Source organism: Melospiza georgiana, chromosome 15, assembly GCF_028018845.1.
Source record: "Melospiza georgiana isolate bMelGeo1 chromosome 15, bMelGeo1.pri, whole genome shotgun sequence".
Classification (NCBI taxonomy): domain Eukaryota; kingdom Metazoa; phylum Chordata; class Aves; order Passeriformes; family Passerellidae; genus Melospiza; species Melospiza georgiana.
This window is the reverse complement of record NC_080444.1, coordinates 1,438,762-1,461,961: the sequence shown is the minus strand read 5'-3', so window position 1 is coordinate 1,461,961 and position 23,200 is coordinate 1,438,762. Positions and strand designations below refer to the sequence as shown.

The 23,200-nt window shown below is 48.2% G+C and overlaps 1 protein-coding gene across 2 annotated transcripts; it reads right to left on the bottom strand.

The window, feature by feature from the left end:
• Nucleotides 1-1,517: 1,517 nt before the first annotated feature.
• FBXO38 (F-box protein 38) lies at nt 1,518-22,037 on the bottom strand. Of its 2 annotated transcripts, XM_058034774.1 has the most exons (22): nt 21,953-22,037; nt 19,753-19,918; nt 18,041-18,174; nt 16,803-16,966; nt 16,297-16,462; nt 15,827-15,964; nt 15,414-15,551; nt 14,976-15,069; nt 14,593-14,723; nt 14,162-14,332; nt 13,776-13,918; nt 12,717-12,945; nt 12,210-12,329; nt 11,339-11,518; nt 9,424-10,113; nt 7,737-7,837; nt 7,477-7,579; nt 6,377-6,543; nt 5,137-5,282; nt 3,459-3,562; nt 3,129-3,242; nt 1,518-2,152 (listed from the first exon to the last, which is right to left on the bottom strand). In XM_058034774.1, exons 2-22 carry the CDS (start codon nt 19,872-19,874, stop codon nt 1,974-1,976), a joined length of 3,534 nt encoding a protein of 1,177 aa, XP_057890757.1. In that variant the 5' UTR covers nt 19,875-19,918; nt 21,953-22,037; the 3' UTR covers nt 1,518-1,973. The 2 variants fall into 2 exon arrangements, with proteins under 2 accessions (XP_057890757.1, XP_057890758.1); XM_058034775.1 differs by lacking the exons at nt 16,297-16,462; nt 19,753-19,918; nt 21,953-22,037 and having other exon boundaries at nt 16,803-16,890; nt 18,041-18,126.
• Between the last annotated feature and the right edge of the window lie 1,163 nt (nt 22,038-23,200).

Below are 23,200 nucleotides of genomic sequence, written 5' to 3'. Positions count from 1 at the left end.
GCACAGGAGGGAGGGGAAGCCTGGCACAGAAAGATCTGAGCTGGGCAGAGCCAGGAAAACCCTCCCTGCCATGGCGATTGAATAAAAATGCCCAAAACAGCCAGGAAATTGAGAGAGGAGGAAGCTCAGAGCCAACAGATCAAACCCCCAGAAGATCCCAGCTCCTCCCTCCCCACAGCTCTCAGGAGATGGACACAGGGCATTCAGGCACTGGTGTAAAATGGGTGTCACATTTCAGAGGGCAAAATCACTGCAAGGTTCAATTACTTCCAGAGATACTGAATATAAACAAACACTTTATTTGTGTAAATACTTCTGCAAAAGGCTGCAGTGAGGAGATACCAGCTGGAGACTGGTGCAGTTCTCCAGAAACTCAGTAACATTTTCTGGACTAAAATGGTAAATCTGACAGAATCAATGACTCAGAGGACTTGAAACACTTCTAGAAAGGGTCACAATTGTTTTGGCTGAATATCATTGAATACATGATCTACGGTTAATTAAATAGAAGAGTTATAATAAACCATTGACTGTGATCCTGCATTAAAGCAAATTTAGTAACATTCACATTATTCTCTGGTGTTTAGTGCTCCACCTCCAGTCAGCAGAGAGCAGGGATGAGGAAATGCTCCCATTAGGCACCGTTCTCCCCCTCTTATCCCACATATTTCTAGATCCACATTATCCCAAGAATTCCCACAGAGAGCCTGAGAAAACCAACACTGCCTTGGCTGTGTGGAGCAGCCTCACCTCAGTTTTACAGAGCTAAACATCACAGAAATCCCCATTAGCCACATCAACCCCAAATTCAGAAAATCACCATCAGGATGATGAGCAAAACTGGATAAAATGGTTTAAACTGTACAGCTTTTACCTCAGGAAGTGTCATTTTCTAGGCTGGTAACACCAGTTTTAAACCAGCAGGGATGAGAGACCAGGCCAGAGCTGCAAGGTCTGGCACCCTGGGAGTGCCACACCAAAATGTGCATTTCACACCTCACTGGCAGCAAATCCCCACCAAACACCTGTGGGCACTGGGAGCACCTTTCAATACACAACACACACACTTGGGGCAAACAGCAGCAGTTTTTACTGACCAGTGGGAAATGTGCATTCAGGGGGGAGCAGAGCCAGAGCTCCCTGGCTGTGTCACACACACCAGGCAGCCCCACAGCCCCTGCTCTGCCTGCCTGGAGGGACAGCTCAGCTTCCAGCCAGCCACAATGGGCACAGTGATGCTCAGGAGGGTGGAACCCACAATCAGCAACTTGATTTCCATTGTACAGAGTCAAATACACCAAGAAAATTAAATCTAAAAGTACAAAATGCTTGAGAACATTCTGTTTCCAAGGTGCTAAACACGGGGGCTTCCTTTCCCCCAAAAAATGGGTTGAATATCTCTAGAAACTACCACAGATCACCAAATTCTCTACTTTTTTTTTTTCCTGCTTCTGGCCTTCTTTGCAACAGCTGGAGAATATTCTGACCCTTCCAAAGATGCACACAAGACACCAAGATTGTGCTCACCAGGTTTACTCAGACTGGACTCTTAAATGCTCAAGAAAAAGGCACAGATTAAAAGAGACTCTGATGACTCTTTTGAACACAGCAAATGGAATTGTTGTTTATAAGGAAAAAAAATACTGCTATGAATTGTATGGGTTGAAAAGTTCAAATCTTCTTCCCCTTTCCTGATTATTGGCCTTCATTAAAATGGAACTTAAATTAAATTGTATAAACATATGAAATAAAGTCTCAGTATTAGGAAGTTTTGTTTTTGTTTTTTTGTTTCCTCTATGTACAACTCTTAGTATACAATTTGTACTTTCCATTTTACATTTAACTACATCCTCCTGGCCACGGGGAGAGCCGAGGGCGCCTCGGTGGGAAATGCTTTGCATTTGGAGAAAAGAAATCCTGCTTTTTCTTGGCCAGCAGTGCCAGGGGGAGGGAGGGCAGGCTGGGGACACCCCTCAGATGTAGTCATCCTCCACGGGCTCCCCGTTGACGTCGCAGTAGTGGATGAAGATGGCCACGACCCTCTGGAACACGCCGCGCCTGACCTGGCGCAGCTCCGAGATCTCCTCGCCGATGGTCTCCATGCAGATGTCAGCTGAGAGCTGCCCCTTCCTCCTCGGGGCGTAGATGGTGGCTGGGCAGGGACAGCAAGGAAAAGGAGATGTTTCTCCTGAAAGGGTTCCCCAGCCAGGCTGGGCCTGCATTCACACTCAGAGAGGAAAAGCCTCCCTTGACCGGCCGCGTTTAAGGGACGCTCTCTCCTGCCTTCCTCAGGGCTTCCCACAGCTCTAGTCCTCATCTCCAAATGCTGGGAGTGGAATGAGCCTCAGAGCACCAGAAAGCCTTTCCCTGAGTCCTCTCTGACATAATTCCAGGTTATCCATTACTTAAATGTTTTATAAACAACAGCAATTGTGGTAAACTGCAAATAAAGCAGCAGCGCTCTCCTGAGTTTTCATCATGACTTTAACATCATGACTCTAACATCCTGACTCTTAAATACTTATCAATTCTTTGGTAATTTGGTCTTCATATTGAACTACAGGCATCAAGCTAAGCTAAAATAAAATTAAATTACATCAGTCCAAAATAAAATTTTAAAAAGAAATTAAAAAATAAAACCATGGAAAAAAAAAATCTCTTCCTTGTCCTCTTGAGATTCTTAAACTGGAGCTGGATAAGATTATCCAAACTAGGATCAATTAAAAATACCTCTAATAAAGGTAGATATTTTTAACCAGAGGTAGAGGTAGAGGTATTTTTAACCAGGATGTTCCTAATTAAGTAATGGAAGAACTTTATTTTTCTCTGCTACCAAGGAAGGTTTTTAACTGAGCCCCAGGCCCTGCCTACCATCACATCTGAGCAGACAAGCTCCTCAATAGAAAGAGCCACATCTGCAATAAATTCTAACCCACATCATCTCTGTGCCAGAGTTTCCAAGTCCAGTTTACAACTTTTATATCAAATTTCTGTGAGTTTTCTCACTTCTCTCCAGCCCACCTTAACACCAGATCTACCAAAGCCAGCCTAAGGAGCAGGAAACTGAGAAGGAAAGGGAGGCACTGCCAAAGAAGCAAATCTATGAAGAACCAGAGCAGGGTACTCACTCCTCTCATCATCCTCAAAGTCGTATCTGGCGTAGCTGTTGGGCTCTGCTGTCCTCAGGGACCTCAGCCAGGGGAAGTCAGTGATCATGGAGTAAGGAGCACCATCCACAATGCCTGCAGAGGGACAGGTGAGCAGCCAAGAGGAAAACAGCACCCCTGCAGCACCAGCACCCCCAAATCCTCAGCACAGAGCAGCTCCTCACTTATTCCCCACTGAGCTGTTTCCCCACCTCCTCACAAGGAATATTCTCCACCTCTCTGGGGATGCTGCAATGCTCTTCTCTCAGCAAGAGGCTGAGCAGGAGCCCTCAGCTCCCCACAAACTCTCACCTTCCAGGGTGTAGATGTCCCTGCCCCAGGGGTACTTGGGGTATTTCTTCAGGTCCTCCTCAGTCCTGGTGGCCTCAGGGAAGAACTCGTATTTAATCAGCTCTCTGGGGACAAGGAAGGAGAGAGAGGTCACAGCCAGGAAATGGGGAGGTGGCAGGGACAAAAAGCAAAGGAGAAATCCTAACACACAACCTTCCCTCAAATGAGCTTAAATCCATGGAAAAACTGCCCCAATGGGGAGGTGGCAGGGACAAAAAGCAAAGGAGAAATCCTAACACACAACCTTCCCTGAAATGAGCTTAAATCCATGGAAAAACTGCCCCAAGAGCCTCAGACCAACTCAGCCTTCATCCCTTCACTCTGGAGAGCAACCACAGCCAACAGGGACAGTCAGAACTGCTGGATGAGATCCACTGACACAATTCCCTGCTGCTGGGAACTTTCAGGAGCTGATACTCACTGAACATCACCTTCCTAGCAATATTTCCTGAAGCAAACCACTCTTTTAAAAATGACTTGTTTTTCAGCTTTGAAGACATTTCCTAAGTATTCCAACAACTTCAATGTACAACTGCATTATTCCTGGATGAATGTAAGGTTATTGCTGGGGAATTTACAGGATTTTCCATATGGGTTCACAGCCTGCTTTATATTAAATACATCTTGACACTGGATTCCCACTGCACTCAAGAATTCAGCCTTCAGTAGTAACAAAAGGTTTTGTTATTTTTAAATTTGGGTGACAGAACAGAGCGAGTCTGGAGCTGCAGTTGCTCCAGGACACCTTGGCAGAGTCCCTGGAGGGCAAATGCTCCCTGAGGAGGGCCAGGGCTGCCTGGATGTGAGCAGTACTCACTGGTTGATGTTGGCTATGGTGTCTCAGTACTCTGGTTGATGTTGGCTGTGGTGTCTCAGTACTCACTGGTTGATGTTGGCTATGGTGTCTCAGTACTCTGGTTGATGTTGGCTATGGTGTCTCAGTACTCACTGGTTGATGTTGGCTGTGGTGTCTCAGTACTCACTGGCTGATGTTGGCTGTGGTGTCTCAGTACTCACTGGATGTGAGCAGTACTCACTGGCTGATATTGGCTATGGTGTCTCAGTACTCACTAGATGTGAGCAGTACTCACTGGTTGATGTTGGCTATGGTGTCTCAGTACTCACTGGTTGATGTTGGCTATGGTGTCTCAGTACTCACTGGCTGATGTTGGCTATGGTGTCTCAGTACTCACTGGCTGATGTTGGCTGTGGTGTCTCAGTACTCACTGGATGTGAGCAGTACTCACTGGTTGATGTTGGCTGTGGTGTCTCAGTACTCACTAGATGTGAGCAGTACTCACTGGTTGATGTTGGCTGTGGTGTCTCAGTACTCACTGGTTGATGTTGGCTATGGTGTCTCAGTACTCACTGGACGTGAGCAGTACTCACTGGTTGATGTTGGCTATGGTGTCTCAGTACTCACTGGCTGATGTTGGCTGTGGTGTCTCAGTACTCACTGGATGTGAGCAGTACTCACTGGTTGATGTTGGTTATGGTGTCTCAGTACTCACTGGATGTGAGCAGTACTCACTGGTTGATGTTGGCTATGGTGTCTCAGTACTCACTGGATGTGAGCAGTACTCTCTGGTTGATGTTGGCTGTGGTGTCTCAGTACTCACTGGATGTGAGCAGTACTCACTGGTTGATGTTGGCTATGGTGTCCATCCAGCTCCTCACCCGCACCTTGTTGCGCACGTTGGGGGGGTTGCTGAACTCGTGGATGATGCAGATGTGGTAGGGGTAGGGGCCACTGAAGATCTTCTGCTCCAGGGTCAGTGTGTCCACCTGGGGACAAAGACTTGTGAGCACCACAAACATTGCCATGGGCTGCAGAGTCAAGAGCAAACAGGTATTGACCAAATCCCGGGGAAATGCAGCAATGGGAGAGAATTTTAACAGCACAAATAAATACAGGACTGAGGGCAGTGAAACCTCCCCAGGGCAGCTCTGCCAGTTTATCTTCTTGAGTCCTGGATTTGGATAAGTAATGTCTAATTTCTGATGTCTTTCCCAACTCCAATGTGGAAATAAACTCCATAAAATTACAGAATGATCTAAAACTACATTTTTTTCCTCAGAATTTTTGTTACAAGGAGGAGATCAGTGATTTGGGGTTTTATTCCCATGTAATATTTTTACCACTGTCATTTAAGAGATGTGGTTTCAAAGCAAAGCTGATTTTATGGATTTTATGTACAATCAACCTTCCCCTGTTGGCAAACCAAGACAGGAAAGCAGGAGAGGAGCAGCACCACAGAGAGATAAAATCAAACTTTCCCAACCTTCCAGATCTTACGTGAAGCCCTCATAAATCCTCATCAGATGATTTAAACAACTCCCTAAATGTCCCTGTTCCAGCTCCTACACAGCCCGGGGAGGAGAGGGTGGCTCCCAGTCCCACCAGTTCTGCAACACTCCAGCATCAGGAGGGGATGGAGCCTCCAGAACCCCAAACTCTGCTGTTCCTCAGTCTAACAGGACATGGGTCAAGGATTCCAGATCCCTGTGCCATGCTCTGCTCACACACAGCTACCAGGAGCAGCCAGGCTCTCCCAGTCTGAGTTATTCAGTTTGAAATGAACTCAGTGCATCTGTCCTAGGGTGACTTTATGATGCTGGTATCCCCAGTCACCTGTTCTGTTTATGCTGGATATCAAGTTGTGCACCTTTAAGAGTGCAGTTTATAATACCCTCTAATGCAGTGAATACTGGAGATAGTGAACTTCAATATTTAATCCAGCAGAGAATCTTAAAATCCAAGCAGCAGGCTCTGCAATAAAAGCCCTGCTGGGTTCAAACACCAAATTTCAGGGTTGTGCTGCTGTCCCATTCCCTGCCCCAGCTGCAGGGAGCCCCAGGAGGCCAGGCTGGCTCTGTACCTGCTGCATGGGACGAAGGTAGATGATCCTGTTCCTCTCTGGGGGCATCCTGAGGATCTGATCCAGCACCTGATCCATGTTCAGCTTCTTGCACTGGGCGTAGTCAAAGCGATTCACCACGGGGGCATTCTCCACCTTCAGGTGCTTCAGCACACGGCACCTGGTGGCTGCAAAAGGAAATAAAACACCTCAGGAGCCTCCTGTCAGTGCATTTCAAGGCTGGCAGGTTCAAAAGAAGGCAAACAAGCAATGTAAGTTCCAAAAGATTACATAAGTACATCAGATGTAGCCCAGTTCTTCATTTTCTCCATATTATCATCAAACTTTTCAACAGCAACCCTGCCAGAAGTGGCCTTTTAAAAGGCCATGTCAAATTTCATCTAATAACCTTTTCCTCCCTCTGTTTCCTTTCACTGAAATGGTCTGAGGACTGCCACAACTTCCAAAATCATCTCAAACACAGAGGATTGGGGAGCCACACAATGGAAAAAAAAATTGTTTCCTTTCTAGCAACACTGCTCATGTAATGAAAATTGTCTTCAAAATCAATGTGTGCTCTAAGTATTCTGGAAAAAAGAAACAATTCCTTTCTTTCTGCTAAGTAGACAGATCTGATGTCAGAAGAAAAAGTCTTCATTTGGATGGTGCAGAAAACAATAAATGACCCAATCCAGGAGCAGTCACACCCTGGCATGTGAAACTAATGCAACCTAAGTGCCAGCACTGCAAACAGATTTTTATCATGTCAAGGAGCAGAAGTATCATCCTGTCAGCTGAAAAACCTAGGGGAGAATGAAGAAATGAGAGAAAAACAAGGTACTCAAACTCATTTCATCAACTCCTAATTACTGTATTACCACTCTTCAATAAACATCTCATCTCTCTAATTGTCAGATCATTTCAGCTGTTGATTTTCAGATATTAATCTTTATTAAAGCTGTTATAAGAGCCATTCAGAGTGGGAAGCAGCAATATTTGGAGCTCTAATTCATCAGCAATGCAGCTGATGAATACAAAATGAGCAGTGGCCTGACTTGAATTCTTTCTGGAATCTCCAATAATGCCAGAGGGAGGAGGCAGCCCTGCCATGAACCACATACCATGGATGAACATCATTTTGGGGCAGTCTTTCAGCACCAAATCTGTTATTCCACAGTTGGTCAATGTGATTCCTACAAGGTTTTTGGATTTCAAAGTCAGTACCTGGAGAAAAGGGAAAAAAAAGTATGAAAGGTTAAAAATGAAAGAACATAAATTGAATTTTATGAGATACAGGAGGATATGAATTAATACAATACAGCTTCAGTTCCCAACAGGTGTTTATGTGATAAAGCTGCAGGGGTGAAGGAAAAGCCCTTACCTGAACATGATCATCCTCAATCACAGGGTCACTGGTGCTGGTGGATTTGTCAGCTGTCCTTTTCCTCTTGGTGGTTTGCCTTGGCTTTGGCTTTGCTACTTCTGGAAACAAAAACATGGCAAAATCTTTGCTCCACGTCAGGACAGCTGAGAACAGCCCATGACAACTTTTCCCACCCAGGTAAATCCAAACCCCTGCCTGGCTTCAGAACAAATCTCTGCTTGCTCAAATCCCACTGCCAGCTTGGTGCTCAGAATTATTAAATAAATAACTTTATAGTAAAAACCCAGGAATGCTGAACCTACACCACAGCAAGATGTGGAGCCAGGAAAAGAAAAGATTCATGCTTAGGTTACACTTGAATCTCTGCAGGAAACAGAACATCCTTGACAGATACAAGACCCAAAATAGCTTTAATGTTTAAATAGCAGAAATTATCTCAAACTTCTGGAAAATCTGTTCTTTGTAACTGTCACAAAGTTCTTCCTAATACTGCAAAGGATGCCCAGGTATAAAATCCTTTAATGTTCCCAAGCTCCACCAGGGACCTCAAATTCCTGCTTGATTTGACAGATGAGTCTTTGGAAAAAAATCACCACAAGCATTACTTCCAACAGAAAGAGGAAAAAAATGCCCTAGAATTAATTTTCTGTCATTAACACAGCAAAATGAGAAATTATTTTACTAAAACTAAGCTGTCTTTATTAAAACATATTGCATGTGCACAAAGATCCCCAAATTAATTACTGGTCCTAAGGCAGAAACCAGACATTTTAAATTTATTAGCAAAATCTCTACTTGAAACCTGAGCTGCATCTACCTGCAGAACATCTGAGGTGATTTAGGTTTTGTTAACACGTGGGAGCATTAAATAAACTGGAAGAACACCAGGATATGAAGTGTTTGAATCATTCCATGTTAACAGAGGCAGGAATTTGCCCTCAATCATCCCCACCTCCACCACTCACAGTCGTGTAAGCAGCACATTTCAACTTCAGTTTCATTTTACCTGCCAGACATTCCCAGCAAAGAATCCTGGATATATGAGGTTGTAAACACTAAGATGATTATTTTGGAAACCAAGTATATTTGAAGAAACAGCAAGTTCCCCTCTCACATCTGTTGTTTCCTCCCTTCATTCCAGCCCTTCAGGGGTTTTATTTTACGTCAGGTGAACAAAACAATCATGTGAAGCATGAAGGTGTTCAACAAAAGGGCAATTTTCAGTAAGTTTGATCACCCTGTCTTAAACCCTTGGAAGCAGAACCCAATGCAGGTCCAAAGCCTGGCTCAATTGTAATTATGACTTCATTAGTTGATAAAGCAGTTATAACCTTTGCCTTCCTGTTCAGATCTAAGTGTAGCTGCTGCCTTTGCAGGGAGGATTTTAATGGAGAGACAACTTCTGTTTCAATGAATCACAGCCTCCACACGCAGGCAGAGTACCAAAAAATTGCATTTGCTTTTCAATGGAGTGAAGCAAATACTAGTTCTGTGTTCTATGAAGAACACAAAAAGAAAGAGCTGCATGGAGGAAAAAGTCAGTGGCACTTTCAGAGAAACCTGGTGATGGCACCTCTGTTCCATCAAGCTCTGACCTTGAAACCACTCAGGTTTAAACCCCTGACTAACAAGCTGCACATCAGAGCTCCTGGGGAGCTGCAGTTACTCTGGCTGTGAGTCCTACCTGGCTCTGACACCAGAGGCACGTGGGACAGCCTGCTCCTGGCCCTGGTCAGGGGTCTCCGTGGGTACTCCTCCTTGCAGTCCAGCTGCCAGCCCGGGGGCTGCGTGCTCTGCTCCCGGCTGCCAGCCCCACAGGCACTCCCACTAGTCCTGTCATGCCCAGGCTCTCCCGCAGCCCCACAGTCTGGCAGTGTCCTAAGTGCAAAGTCTGGCCCGTCCCTGCAGGCCCCACTGGTGGAGGGGCTCTCCCCATCGCAGCCCCCGCTCGTCCTGCGCCGCTGTGCCCGCGAGCAGCAGCGGGAGCACACGGAGCTCTCCTCGGGCTCCCTCTCACTGCACCCTCCCCTCCTGCAGGGAGAGCAGCCACACTGCCTGCACTCCTCTCCAGCTGCTGGGCTGCTGCCAGCACAGTGCCTCTGGGCGGCCTGGGCACAGTCAGGGCTGGGGGAAGCAGCACTGCAGGAGCTGGGTGTAGCCGTGGATGCCGGGGCGCTGCTGCAGCTGCCGTAGGAATCCTTGCTCTTGCTCCTCTCGGGCATGTCACTGGCTGCTTTCATGTCAGCTTTGATCTGCTCACTGGTCACCTGGCAGCCCTTCTCACAGCTGCTCTCCTCCACAGGGAACTGCTTGGCCTGGCCCCCGTGGCTGGTGCTGCATCTCTTCCGCAGGGGGGTCTTGCCTTTGCCGCTCACTGCAGGAGTGAAGGGAGAGCAGTGAGAAACCCCAACAAACCTGAGTGCTCCTCTGCTACTGAAACACAGGGCAGCCCAGAGGCCCATGACAATCTCCCCAGGAATGGCAATTATTGGTATTTGTAGCTGTTGCTGCACCTTTGGAACATCCTGCAGGTATTTTTGGAATGACGTGCTGGAGGGTTTGCCTCACAAATCCACCAGATTGTCCAGAGCAGCTCACTGCTCACACAGGCACAGCAAAATGAAAGACACACTGATAACAGAAGCAAAGAAAATGGAATGGTTTGGGTTGGAAGGACCTTAAATCCCATCCAGTGCCACCCCTGCCATGGCAGGGACACCTCCCACTGCCCCAGGTGCTCCCAGCCCTGCCCAGCCTGGCCTTGGGCACTGCCAGGGATCCACGGGCAGCCCCAGCTGCTCTGGGCATCTGTGCCAGGGCCTCACACCCTCCCAGGGAGGGATTTTTTTTCTAATATTTAATTTAGAGAGGCTTCTCTTTTCTTAAATAAGAGGAATACATCTGAGGAATCAAACAGGAACAGACAGGACTGAAGTTCACATTTCAGCAGCTCAGCTCCCCCTCCTGGGTCTGGGCAGTGCTGCCAGCAGAAACAGCAGGTTCAGCTCATAGGTGAATAAAAACCCACACAAGTAATAACAGAACTTAATCCCAAGATCACTGAGGTTGGAAAAGCCCTCCCAGCCCATCCAGTCCCAGCTGTGCCCCATCCCCACCTTGTCCCCAGCCCAGAGCACTGAGTGCCACCTCCAACCCTTCCTTGGACACCACCAGGGATGGGGATCCCAACCTCCCTGGGCAGCCCCTGCCAAGGCCTGAGCACCCTTTCCATGCAGGAATTCCTCCTGAATGTCTGTATGAATCCTCTCAGCTCATTACACTGCCCCAAGCCCCAAATCCCCAATATTGGCAGTACAAAATTGATGTCAATTCTCTCCAAACACAGATTCCTTCCCCCTTGAAGCCAGAATTGACATCCACACTGTGGGCTCACAGGAGTGATAAACTCTGTCCACTGGGAATCCCAAAGGGGAGCTGCAGGTCTCTGTTCAGTGCAGCACCACTATCTGTGTTTCTGTACAAGAGCTGCGGCTGCAGCTCAAACATCTCCTTCCACCTTCACTCCACATTCCAAACCAAGCTGGAAATGAACCTGAACCACGTGGAAAGACTGAAGCTTAAGCAGGAATGCTGCACACCTGAAGGTTCCCTGGTTTCCACTGGATCCCTGCTCTTCTCTTCCCCATCTGAGTAATTCTGTGCAATGCTGCTGGAGATGCAGGCTCTGGAAGTGCCCATGTTTTCCTCCTCATCCTCACTGTCTGAATCATGGATGGTAATAGGAGCTGCTTTTACAGCAGGTTGAATTCCACTTGGTCCTGAGAAGAAGAATATCAGCATTTCATGTAAAAATTAACCAGGCATGGATTAAAGGGCTAAAAATCTTTTAGCACTGCTTGAAAAACTGATAAATTAATTGGAGTCAATTTAGTCACCCATTCTGTGGGGCCCCTCACTAAAATCTAAATGGGAGAAGAGCAAAATACTGCATGTCAGCATTGAAGGATTCTGGTTTGGAAGGGGAGGAGTGTCACAATGGAGTGTTACTTCAGGTTGTTGGGATATTCAGCAGAAAATTATACTGTCCAGCTAAAAGTGGCGATAAAAGAATCAAGACTGCCTTGTGTCACTAATTATATTAAATTAAATTAAATTAACACTGGAAAAAGTTGTGTGGCTTGAGAAAAGGGAAAAACAGCCCAAGTGCTGCAGTGAAAGAACTAAGGGCATGAAGACCAAGAGAGCAACAGGACAAGTTCATTGAGGCCTTCTGACCTTTATTATACTGAGCACAAAAATCAGGTTTAAGGTCAAGTATTTCCCTGCACATGCAAAGAAAGCTCTGGGCTGTACCACAGAATAAATTCCTTCACAGAACTAAGCTGTGCTAACATCATTATTCAAAATCAGGCAACCCTGCTTAAGCCAAACATCCAAAACCAGACTTAGAGTGGAGAATGAATCCCTCAGGGAGATACCAAGAAGGGATTTCTTCCCAAACCCAGTTACCTGCTTGCTCCTCATCCACCTCCATTGGAACAACAGCCTGGCTGGGAGCTGGCAGCTCGTCCTGGCCCTGCCCAGCAGCCTCCCCTTCCTCCTGTGCCACCTCCTCCATCTCATTCAGGGCTGCAAAGGGAACAGGAGGTCAGGAACAGGAAACGGAACAAACTGAGCCCTCAAACACCCACAGGAAATAATTGAAAACTGCCTTGATTCCTTTGGTGAACCCCTGGGTTTCACAAATTATATCAGATTTGTTCTGCATCTCTGTAGCCAAAGCCCAGCCTAACTTTTGGGGCTTAGCTCACTCAAATTAAAGCTCCACACCAGGAGATGAAAGAGCAACAAGCTTTCAGGGCAGATTCCCATCTTCACCAGGAGCCTATGTGAGTGGGAATGCAGATAAAATCCTACCCCAAAAGCTGCCCCAGGATTTCCCTCAGCTGCAATTGCCCCCAAAGCCCCCCAGGATTCCCCTCAGCTGCAATTGCCCCCAAAGCCCCCCAGGATTACCCTCAGCCCCAATCTGCTGCTCCTCAGCGGGGCCCTCCTGGCGCAGCTCGTTCTCCTCGTTCTGCTCGTTGGGGTGCTGGTGGTTGTTGTGGTGCACGTTGGGGTTGTTGTTGTTGTTGTTCTGGTGGTTGTTGTTGTTGTCATTGTCATTGTTGGAGTTCTGATTGCTCACCAGGGCAGAGGAGACCCCAATTCCTGTGCCTGCACTCAGGCCCACACGAGCACAGCCCTGAAACAAAGGCAGAAATTCAGATTTGAGAAGATGGAGGTGTTATCTCAACATCCCCTAAAGGCACCAGGAAAACCACTCTGCTGGAATGTCTGGGACAGCAGAACTGTCCCTCAGATTTCCTGAGAGCAGAGGTCCATCCTCAGGCTGGCAACCCAGAACTTACACTGTTCAACTCCCAATGAAGGGGAAAGTCTTCTAAGCACTTCATTTTAATCTATTAATTGTGTTAATCTATTCATTTGCTGTGGGATGATGACATGAATACAAACAGCAGATCAGAGCCTTCCCAGCACACCAGGTACCATTAATGGCCAAAAGAAGCAGGTTTTACACTCTGCATTGCCTGCCAGCAGCTTACCAAGTATTTGTGTTACACTGTGGGAGGGGACAACGTGAAGAAATAAAATTCTTAAGCTCTGAAAGCACTTCAAAAGGGAAATACTACCCCCATTTCACCCAGCAAAAAATCATAAAAACCTCTTAGTATTGCAAAGAGAGGCCTAAGAGGAAAAAACAATACAAAAAGCAGCAGCACAGTGAAATATCAGCAGAGACCTTGAGAGAATCAGTGAGTTTTACTTTTGATAGAATCAATGAGTTTTATTTTCTGGTCACATGTTCATTCCCTGCCACTGCTCCCATTTGCAGAAGCAGCACCACTCTCCCCAGCATATCATGCTAAAAGCAACGGCAAACCAAAGGCATTTATTACCAATCCCTTCAAATAATGACAGCTTTGAGAAGAATGCACACTGGTTTGTCAATGAAATGGAAACAAGTAAAAACCCTGGCAATGAGAAAAAGCCAAACCATTCCCTGAAATTCACCTTTGGAGGCTCTCTAAACATCTGGTCCAGAGAAATGAACTCCAAGCTTGGCAGTAACTCAATGAACTGACTGAAAGAGTCCAGCTTGATGGCATGGCACCTCACCAGGGTCAGGTCAACCAGGCGGGTCCACCTCGAGTGGTCTGGAACACAAGAGAGGCCTTTCCTGAGGGATTCCCACCTCAGTCCTTGTTTATCACCCCCTCTTCAGATCTGAGTGCAGCATCCTCTGGATCTCCATCCTGCTCCCAGCACCACCGTGGCCCCAAAGCAAGCATCATCTACTGTACTTACTAACAACAGAACAAGCAGTACTAGAGCAGAGAAATTCTGGTTTAGCACAGAAATTCATATAATAGCTCTGAAATTTCAAAGGTGTGCAATACCTGTGATCCAATTATTTGGGTTATGTAGATGTGGGCAGTTGTAAATGACCAGATACTTGATGAAAGAAAAAACTTCATTTACAGCTTTCATACCAATATCTGTAATAATTCCTGGGTTTTCAACCACATCAGCCAAGCCGTACCTCACCAAGTCCGTACTCGTCATTTTACCTACAAAAGAGAGGAGCAGACACAGCAGTAAATTTGTATTTTATAGGAGGATTTTCTAACTCCCTACTGATCAGATCATTCCTTTAACAAAGCTCAGCTTTCCCAGTTTCAGGGAGTGAGGAAAGCCAGATTTGGCTGTATGAGATCAGCACCCTCAACACATGCAACATTAATATTGTCATTAATCACTGAGAACATGATGGAAAACACAGCAATTTCTGAAATCCTTGTGTTATTTATGGATATAAAAAGTGTCATACACTGTAGTAAAAACTCATCAACGTAGCCTAGGTGAAGAGTTTCAAACTGTGGGAATTCCAGTTCAGCCATCTTCAAAGCAGAAAAAACACCATCTTTGGTCAAGGAAGGCTGGATCCGCACTTCGTGCAACCTGCAGGGAATTCAGAATTGCTCCTATCAAAATTCAGGCCAAAGACAGAAAACACTCCAGAAGGTGCCCTGTTCTAATAAAACAGAGACTCTGGCAGGACTCAGAGGGTATTTGCAGTTATTTTAATCACAGAACACTCTTGTTATGCAAAGTTTGTATGTGTATTCCTTAAACTCTGATGGCTCTTGGATGTCATTTCTAAGACATTTATTTTGAAAAAGAGGAAGCCAAGAGAGATCTGAAGGGAGGTACCTTCGTGCAGCAGTTATGATGAGGTAGCCAAGATCCACTTCAAGTGCATTCTTGCAAGCTCCCAGAACTATAGTGTGCAAATTCCTAAAACCACCTGGCAAATAAAGAACAGTCTTCTTACACTCCAGCCTCACATCACAGCCCTCAGCCCTACACATTTTCACCAGTGTTGTCTTAACCTTTTTCAGCAAATGAAGAAAACAAATATTTGCACCCAACTCCTCCAATTCTGGTTCTGCTCATCAACAAATGTAGCTCATTAAGAGTTAATTGCAGTTAGAATATCACAATTCCACCCAATACAGAGCATGTTCAGCACTATGACCATAGTTTCAAAAAATCAAAAAAGAACATGCTACAGACAAAAAGCCCCCAGAATTTTCTAAAGCTTTAATTAATTTATTTATTTTTATTTATGAGGGAGTAGGAGTTTCCCACCAGATCTCCAGCTGTCTTCTACCACGTGCTGGATAAGTCCTCCAAGAAATGGAACACGGACCAGCTCCAAGTGCTCCAGATTCCTGGCAGAAGCCAGGCCTGTCACCAGGGGAACATACTTCAGAGAGTTTGTGGGTCCTGCACACAACAAGGCCAGAAAGACAGAGCAGATTGTTCACTTCTCCCTGAATTATCCCACAGAAGAACTAAAACACATCCACACAAATCCCTCTAGAGCAGGAAGTCAACAGAAGCACACAGCACCAAGTAAGGGACAGGACAGGGGGAGATTTCTGCCCAACACCACAAATCAAACAAGGGCTGCTCTCAGAATGTGAAATTCCAAGACTTTAACAGAACCAGATTGCCTCCATGCTCTACCATCCCCTTCAGACAGGAAGAATCCCTCTTACCAGCACAGTTCCTCATGACAAAAGCACGTAAGCTGATACAAAGGAAATCTTTAAAAGGCTGTGGTTTGGTGAGTCTCACCCACTTCAAATAAAGGTGCCTCAGCATTGGGATACAAGGAATCTCAGGGACATTCACCCCTAATAATACATAAACAAAACAAACAAACATTTTAAACAAGCTTCAAACTAATCCTCTGCATGACAAATTCCTGGCTTTCAAAACGAAGCTTTTCTGTGCTTTGTGGCAAGTGAGAAAAGCTGTGAACCCTTGAAACACAAGTTCTTCACCTTGGTTTGTCAATAATTCTTTAGAATTTGCCCTCTGCACCTGCTATCAAATATCCAACTAAGATCTCCAAGATGCCACAGCCCAAACTCCCTCTCCTCCAAAGAATTACAAATCTGCAGAGTTTCAAAGCCTTTAAAGCCACCTGTGTTGAAGCCAACTACTTCACCACGACCACACTCACCTACTAAGTGCAAAGTCTGAATTTTAGCTCCTATAGGAATTTTCAGCTTGTTCTCAGGAGGAATTGGAAAAGCACCATTACGATTACGAAACTTCCCTAAAATGTGGACTTGGGGCATGTATGTCCAAATAGCTTCCACCAGCTCTAAATGAGAGGTCTCAACACCCTGGATAAAAGGAAGCAAAGCAAATGCTCTAACACCAGTTCAACAACAACAACATCCTCTTAACCATGTAAACTACAGAATGCAACGTTATTTCACTTTTCATTTCTAGCAAGACTTGTCTGTTTCAAAGCAGAGGGATCAGAGCTTTAATTCCTTGCTGGGCTTAAGAGCACCTGGGATTCCCAGTGGTGCAACTAAAAATAGTTGTGATCAGCAAACAGGGTCACAATTAACTCCTCCCTGTGCAGCCAGGCCTAAACCAAAGCCCTGGAAGCACCAAGTCCCTGTCACAACTTTTAACAGTGCTGAGGGAGGTTCTCTCCCAAGTCCAGCCACTCACCAGCAAATTTGGACAGGCCTGCAAAGCCTCTAAAACTCCAGGAATGCTGAAAGCTTCGTGGCCACGGACTCGGCGCCTTTCCAGATACCTGGGATGAAGACCATAAAGTTGTTCAATGTCTGGCATCTTCCTCAGCAGGGTTAGGAAGCTGGAATCAGTGAAACCTAAGACAACAACAACACATTTGGTATTGGTGTGGCAGCAGACACTTGGCTCTGAAGGGGAAGCCAAACACACTTCTCTCCTTATGTGGCAGTACAAGTTCTGCGGTGTTGAAAAGATGCACTTGGTGAAGCAATAGCTTTTCTTTTACTTCCACATTCTAGAAATCATGACCTAAATACTCCTCTGCCTTGAATTTTGCAGGTTTGCTACAGGTTTCCTTCAGGAGCTGCATGGCTCCAGGGTTCACTGTGCTCTCTCCCTCCTCACATGCAGCTTTGTGGGTCTATTTTTCCTGGAATTCCATTTATCAACTCCATAGGTCAAAAAAATCCCAGCTGGATCCCTTATTCCAGTTCACTATTCACCAAAGCTCACATTTCTCACAGAAACAGGATGGTTTCTTAAAGCAAAGGTTTATTTTATTCTAGTGAAAGACAGCATATGAAAAGGATTTTAACTGGCTAAGTTACTTGCATTTACACCAATTTTAGGTTAGGTCTAAACATCTGCTTAATACCAGCCATAGTCAATCTCAATTTGCAAATCCTCTCATTTTCAGAATTCCCTCCTTTTAGCTGTGTCCCCCACCAAATCTCAGCAGTGCAATTTAAACCCAACAGAAATCCTGGTACAGGGCTCACCCAGACTGACAAATTTATCTACTGACATGCAGGTGACTCAAGGTGTGACATCAAATCTTATCCTTACATTCTTAAGTGCTGGCAGATGAGTTGCTCTCTCACTCCATTGTATTTTTTGCTGCCTGCATGCAAACACCCTCTTCATGGCATAACCCCTGGATAAACTCCCTTCCAGCAATCAGACAAACACAGATTGTATTGCCAGGTGCCTACAGAGCACTCCCAGTCACACAATCACAGAATGAACTGCCTTGGAAAAGACCTTTGAGATCATCAAGTCCAACCTATGACCTAATCCAGCAATGCCAAATTTGTATTTACACACAGACAGACTTGGCAAGACATTCCCCAGGACAGCCAGGCAAAGGAAGGGGGGAGATCCAAGCAAGTGCAGGGTTACTGAGCAGAGGGGAGAGGCAGGGAGCAGCTCACCTGTGGGCATGTACTCCCACCAGTGCCCCGCACACAGATCCACCACCTTGACCACGCGCAGGTACAGCGTCACCGCCTCCTTCAGCTTCCGCGACAGGCACTCCATGCACATGATGTCCTGCAAGGGCAGGTACCTGGGGACACACAGACAGCCCTGAGCAGCTCCAGCTGGCCCACAGCATGGCCTGTACCTGGGGACAGGTACCTGGGGACACACAGACAGCCCTGAGCAGCTCCAGCTGGCCCACAGCATGGCCTGTACCTGGGGACAGGTACCTGGGGACACACAGACAGCCCTGAGCAGCTCCAGCTGGCCCACAGCATGGCCTGTACCTGGGGACAGGTACCTGGGGACACACAGACAGCCCTGAGCAGCTCCAGCTGGCCCACAGCATGGCCTGTACCTGGGGACGGGTACCTGGGGACACACAGACAGCCCTGAGCAGCTCCAGCTGGCCCACAGCATGGCCTGCACCTGGGGACAGGTACCTGGGGACACACAGACAGCCCTGAGCAGCTCCAGCTGGCCCACAGCATGGCCTGCACCTGGGGACAGCTACCTGGGGACACACAGACAGCTCTGAGCAGCTCCAGCTGGCCCGCAGCATGGCCTGTACCTGGGGACAGGTACCTGGGGACACACAGACAGCCCTGAGCAGCTCCAGCTGGCCCACAGCATGGCCTGCACCTGGGGACAGCTACCTGGGGACACACAGACAGCCCTGAGCAGCTCCAGCTGGCCCACAGCATGGCCTGTACCTGGGGACAGGTACCTGGGGACACACAGACAGCCCTGAGCAGCTCCAGCTGGCCCAAGCACAGCCTGCCTGCAGCACTGGGGCATTTCTCACACAGAATTGCCTGGAGCTCAATCCGGAGTTCTGCTAAGCAGTGACTCAGCATTCCTGACACTAAACATGGAACAGTCACATAAATGGAGTATTAAACGCACAGATGACTTGGTTCTCTGGTATATCATAGAATCACAGAATGGCTGGGTTGGAAGGGACCTTAAAGCCCATCCAGTGCCACTCCTGTGACAGGCAGAGACACCTTCCACTGTTCCGGGTGTCTCCAGCCTGGCCTAGGGCACTGCCAGGGATCCAGGGACAGTCACAGTTGCTCTGGGCTGCCAAGGCCTGTCCCCTTTCACAGGGAATAATTTCTTCCTTAAAGTTAATGTAAACCAACCCAAACCCTGCTGACCAAGCCATTTCCATCAACAGGTTTGGTTAAGTTACTTTCTTGTTCTAGCACATACTGCAAGCTCAATTCCCAAATGTTTTGGAGAGCTGCTGTTTACCAGGAACTTGTGGGTGAGGCATTATGTTTTGGATAACAGGGCTGAGTGAACATCTGGGAGAAGGACTTTGCTGCAGGGGAGGTCACCTCATCCCAGATCCTTTCTGCAGATGCAACAACTCCCAAACAATCATCTCAACTGTGCCCTACCCAAAGTGTATTTCTGCTCTAAAATCAGTATTTACAACAGAATTAAATCACTTATTTATTTCTTCTTCCTTCTAACATTCATGACACATAAATCAATTTTCAGTTTACAAATGAATTTTGGAGGCTGAAAAAAACATTTGTCATCCCTTTTTATCCACCACTCCACCCATGGTATGGCCACTGTTTACTGTGTCACAAACAGGTGAAAAAATAAAGAACTCTAAAATAAGAAGTGAACTGATTTCTGCCAGGCTGCTCACCTAAAGATGTGGCAAAGCACTTCATGGGAGAGTTGGTTCATGTAATCTTTTGGCTCCTCAGCTTTGGTAGACTCTGCCCCTTCCCTGCTCACTGCTTTCACGGTTTTCCGCCGGGGCCCCATCTCTGCTGGGAGGAAACGGGCACAGAGTCATGAAATTCAGGCACCTGAAACACAGAGGGAACAGCAAAAGCTGCAAAAAACAACCTGTGGTTTCATTAGACACAAGGGCTCACGCAAAACCTGAGGATTATCAGACAAACCCTCCCAGCTGAGGGAGTGATGAAGAAATGTCACCACAGGTTTAACCAGAGATCAGCTCCTTTTATGAATAGAAAACCTTCAGAGATGCCACCCTGAGATCAAGGCAGTCACAGGGAAGCTGTGCAGGGATCACCAGCTCAGCAACAACTACAACATTTCAGTGCAAAATAAAACTCCAACGTCTGCCCAGCAGAAAAATGATTTATTGTTCCTTTTGGAAAAAAATGGGGTCCAGCTGATCACTCTCCAAAAATGCCCCATTAAAAGCCCTCCAACCAGCTCCTCTTGGAGGTGAGAACAGCAGGTAAAATATTGAGGGTGCTGAGTTACAGATCAAAGGCACAGAGAAGCTGGGGGGCACTGGAAGCAGCGTGCAGGATCCTCTCCCTGAGCTGTGTCCCCCCTCTGCAGCACTCCCAGGCTCTGGGGCTCCAATGCTTCGTGTAAAAACACCCACAATTACCATGGAAGCAACAAGTCAGCAACTAAACAAAGATGAACTCACTGCTCACAGAAAATCACCTTCTACACATGCTGAGAGATCCTTTCATGACTGTACCTGGCAAAGATTTATTTTATTCTAACAGAAGAACAGGAATGAGGAGGGCAGAGCATCACCAGCTCAGTGAACCTGTTAAACAGGTTGGGTGCCAAAATTCAGGGGATTGAGGAAAAACAACTGGTAAAAAAAGGGCAGATTTTGGAAAAGCTTTGGGCAAGGCCTTGTTGCAGCCTCCCTGTGATGCCAAAAATTGAAATACTGACAGCTCCACTGTGATCTAATTACTGCAAAACACATGGTGCCACACATTTTGGGCGCATTTTAAGTTACTACCTGCACGTTGGCATGATTTTATTTTACAGGGGGATATTTAAACTATAAATCCCCACCTGGATTTACTGTTTGACTGGATCTCTGCTCCTCTGGACTGCGGGAATTCTCCAGCCAGGAGTGAAGACCCTGTGTTTGTTGTTCTTTTTGAGGTAGGCTGGAAGTTTGGGGTGATCAACCTCGTAAAGCCCAAAATTACCTATTTATAGACTGAATTCCGGGGAAAACATCAATCCCCAGTCACCTGGGATAACTCAGTTTGAACAGAGCATTGCAACACAACCCAAAACCTTCCAGGCTGGCACAGCCACGTGCTGGGAACAATCCAGCAGGAAAGAGAACAGCAAAGCACTGGGGCAAAAGGCAAGAGAAATGAAAATATTAACAGGCCAAACAGGAAAAATCCTGCACAAAGACACAAATTACACCAACACAACCCGCCCCTGCCATGGAGGGGGAGAAGAAGGATTTGTCTCCATGAGTCTGCAGTTTCTGCACAATTAAAGCTCCTCCTGGGGTTATTCTGAGCTAATGAGCACAGCTGTAACACCTCATTCTGCATCAGCGAGCTGACCTCATTTAAACATAAAAGACAAATCTCCACAGCAGGAAGAGCTTTATGCAGTCAATAAATTAAACGGGATTTTGCGGCCCCCACCTCAATTTATCTCCGACAATGAACGTCGCACGAAACAACAGCTCGACGTGCTCTGTTTTTGATGAATAAACACCCCACGGACCTTAAAAAGCCTAAAGAACCACAGGGAGACTCCGCAGCAGCGAGAAATGCGGAAAAACACGACGAGAGCAGCCGGGGCCGGCCTGGCAGCGCCGGTACCGAGGGGCGCTCCCGGAGCGGGGAAAACGCCGGGACCCGGTGCTTTGTGCCGAGATGAGCCAAGGAAAACCAGGTTCCCCAACAGCCCCGGCACCGCCGGTCACTCCCGGGGGCCCCCGGGGCCTGTGACAGCGGGGCCGGCCCGAGCCCGCGGGGCCGGGAGGCGGCGGCGGCCTCCGAATGCCCGCCCCGCCGCCCCGGGGCCGAGCCGGCCGCGTCCCCGTCCCCCGGCGCTCGCTGCCCGCCCCCGGCGCTCGCTGCCCTCACCTGCCCTGGCTGCGCTCGCCGCCCTCGCCCCGGTTGCGGCCGCGGGGCAGCCCGGCCCCGCTTCCTGCGCGGCCCCTTCCGCCAGCGCCGCCGCTTCCTGCGCGCCGCTTCCGCTTCCGGCCGCGACCGGGCCCGCCCCGCCCGGCTGGGGGGAGAGGGGGCGGCACCGCCCGGGCTGCGCTGAGGGCACTGAGGGCACCGGGGTTTGAGGGCATCGGGGTTCGAAGGGCTCCTGGGGTTTGAGGGCTCCGGGGGCGCTGAGGGCACCGGCGTTCGAAGGGCTCCGCGGGTTCGAGGGTTCCGGGGGCGCTGAGGGCACCGGGGTTCGAAGGGCTCTGCGGGTTCGAGGGCTCCGGGGGCGCTGAGGGCACCGGGGTTCGAAGGGCTCCGCGGGTTTGAGGGCTCCGGGGGCTCTGAGGGCACCGCGAGTTCTGAGGGCTCCGGCGGCTCTGAGGGACCCGGGGGCTCTGAGGGCTTCGATCGGGGCTGGGCTCGCTCAGCACAGAGTGACAGCCAGGGGAGTAACTGGAGGTGCTGGCGCGGTTGCAGCCCCGGCTGTGCCGAGCTGAGGGACACAGCGGATGGAGCTCGGAGCGCCGCGGCTGCGGGACGCGCCCCTGGCAGGGCGGGGTGAGATGGGCGCCAAGGTCCTTCCAGCCCAAACCATTGCACGGCAAAGTGAGCGTCCAGCCCAGCTCCTGGCCCTGCACAGGCCCAAAAACCCACCCTGGGCATCCCTGGAGCTCTGGCAGCCTCAGGCTGTGCCCATCCCTGGGGAGCCTGGGCAGTGCCAGCACCCTCTGGGGGAAGAACCTTTCCCAAAATCCACCCTGACCCTGCCTTGGCCCAGCCCCAGCCCTTCCCTGGGTGCTCTCTGTCCCAGAGATCGGAGCCCCAAGGAGTTTCCCTTCAGCCTCCTCCAGCTTCACAATCCCAGTGCCCTCAGCTGCTCCTCCATGGCCCCTCCAGACCCTTCCCCATCCCCATCCCCGTGTCCCTCCTTTGGAGGCTCTGCAAGGTTTGTAAGTGATTTCCTTGGAGAGTCCTCACCCTGGCCCCACACGTGTACTTGCTGCATTGTGCAGGTCTGCAGTTTAACCTTGTTTTAATGGCTGTGTTTGGGTGGATCCCAGCAGAAATCACAATTCCCTCAACGTTTTGAAGTCATGTTTCATGCAAGCCCTGAGGGATTGGGTGACAAGGCTGGTTCATCAGCCAGCAGACTGCTGGTGAGTTATTTTTTGTGAA

Bases quoted from the DNA above. Each gene is read 5' to 3' on its own strand.
- FBXO38 (XM_058034774.1), bottom strand. From the start codon at position 19,874: ATGGGGCCCCGGCGGAAAACCGTGAAAGCAGTGAGCAGGGAAGGGGCA. The intron at 15,552-15,826 runs GTAAGAGGGATT...TGTTGTGTGCAG, and splicing joins TGTCATGAGGAACTGTGCTG to GACCCACAAACTCTCTGAAG. The intron at 14,333-14,592 runs GTATGACACTTT...TCTCTTTTGTAG, and splicing joins TGATGAGTTTTTACTACAGT to GTAAAATGACGAGTACGGAC.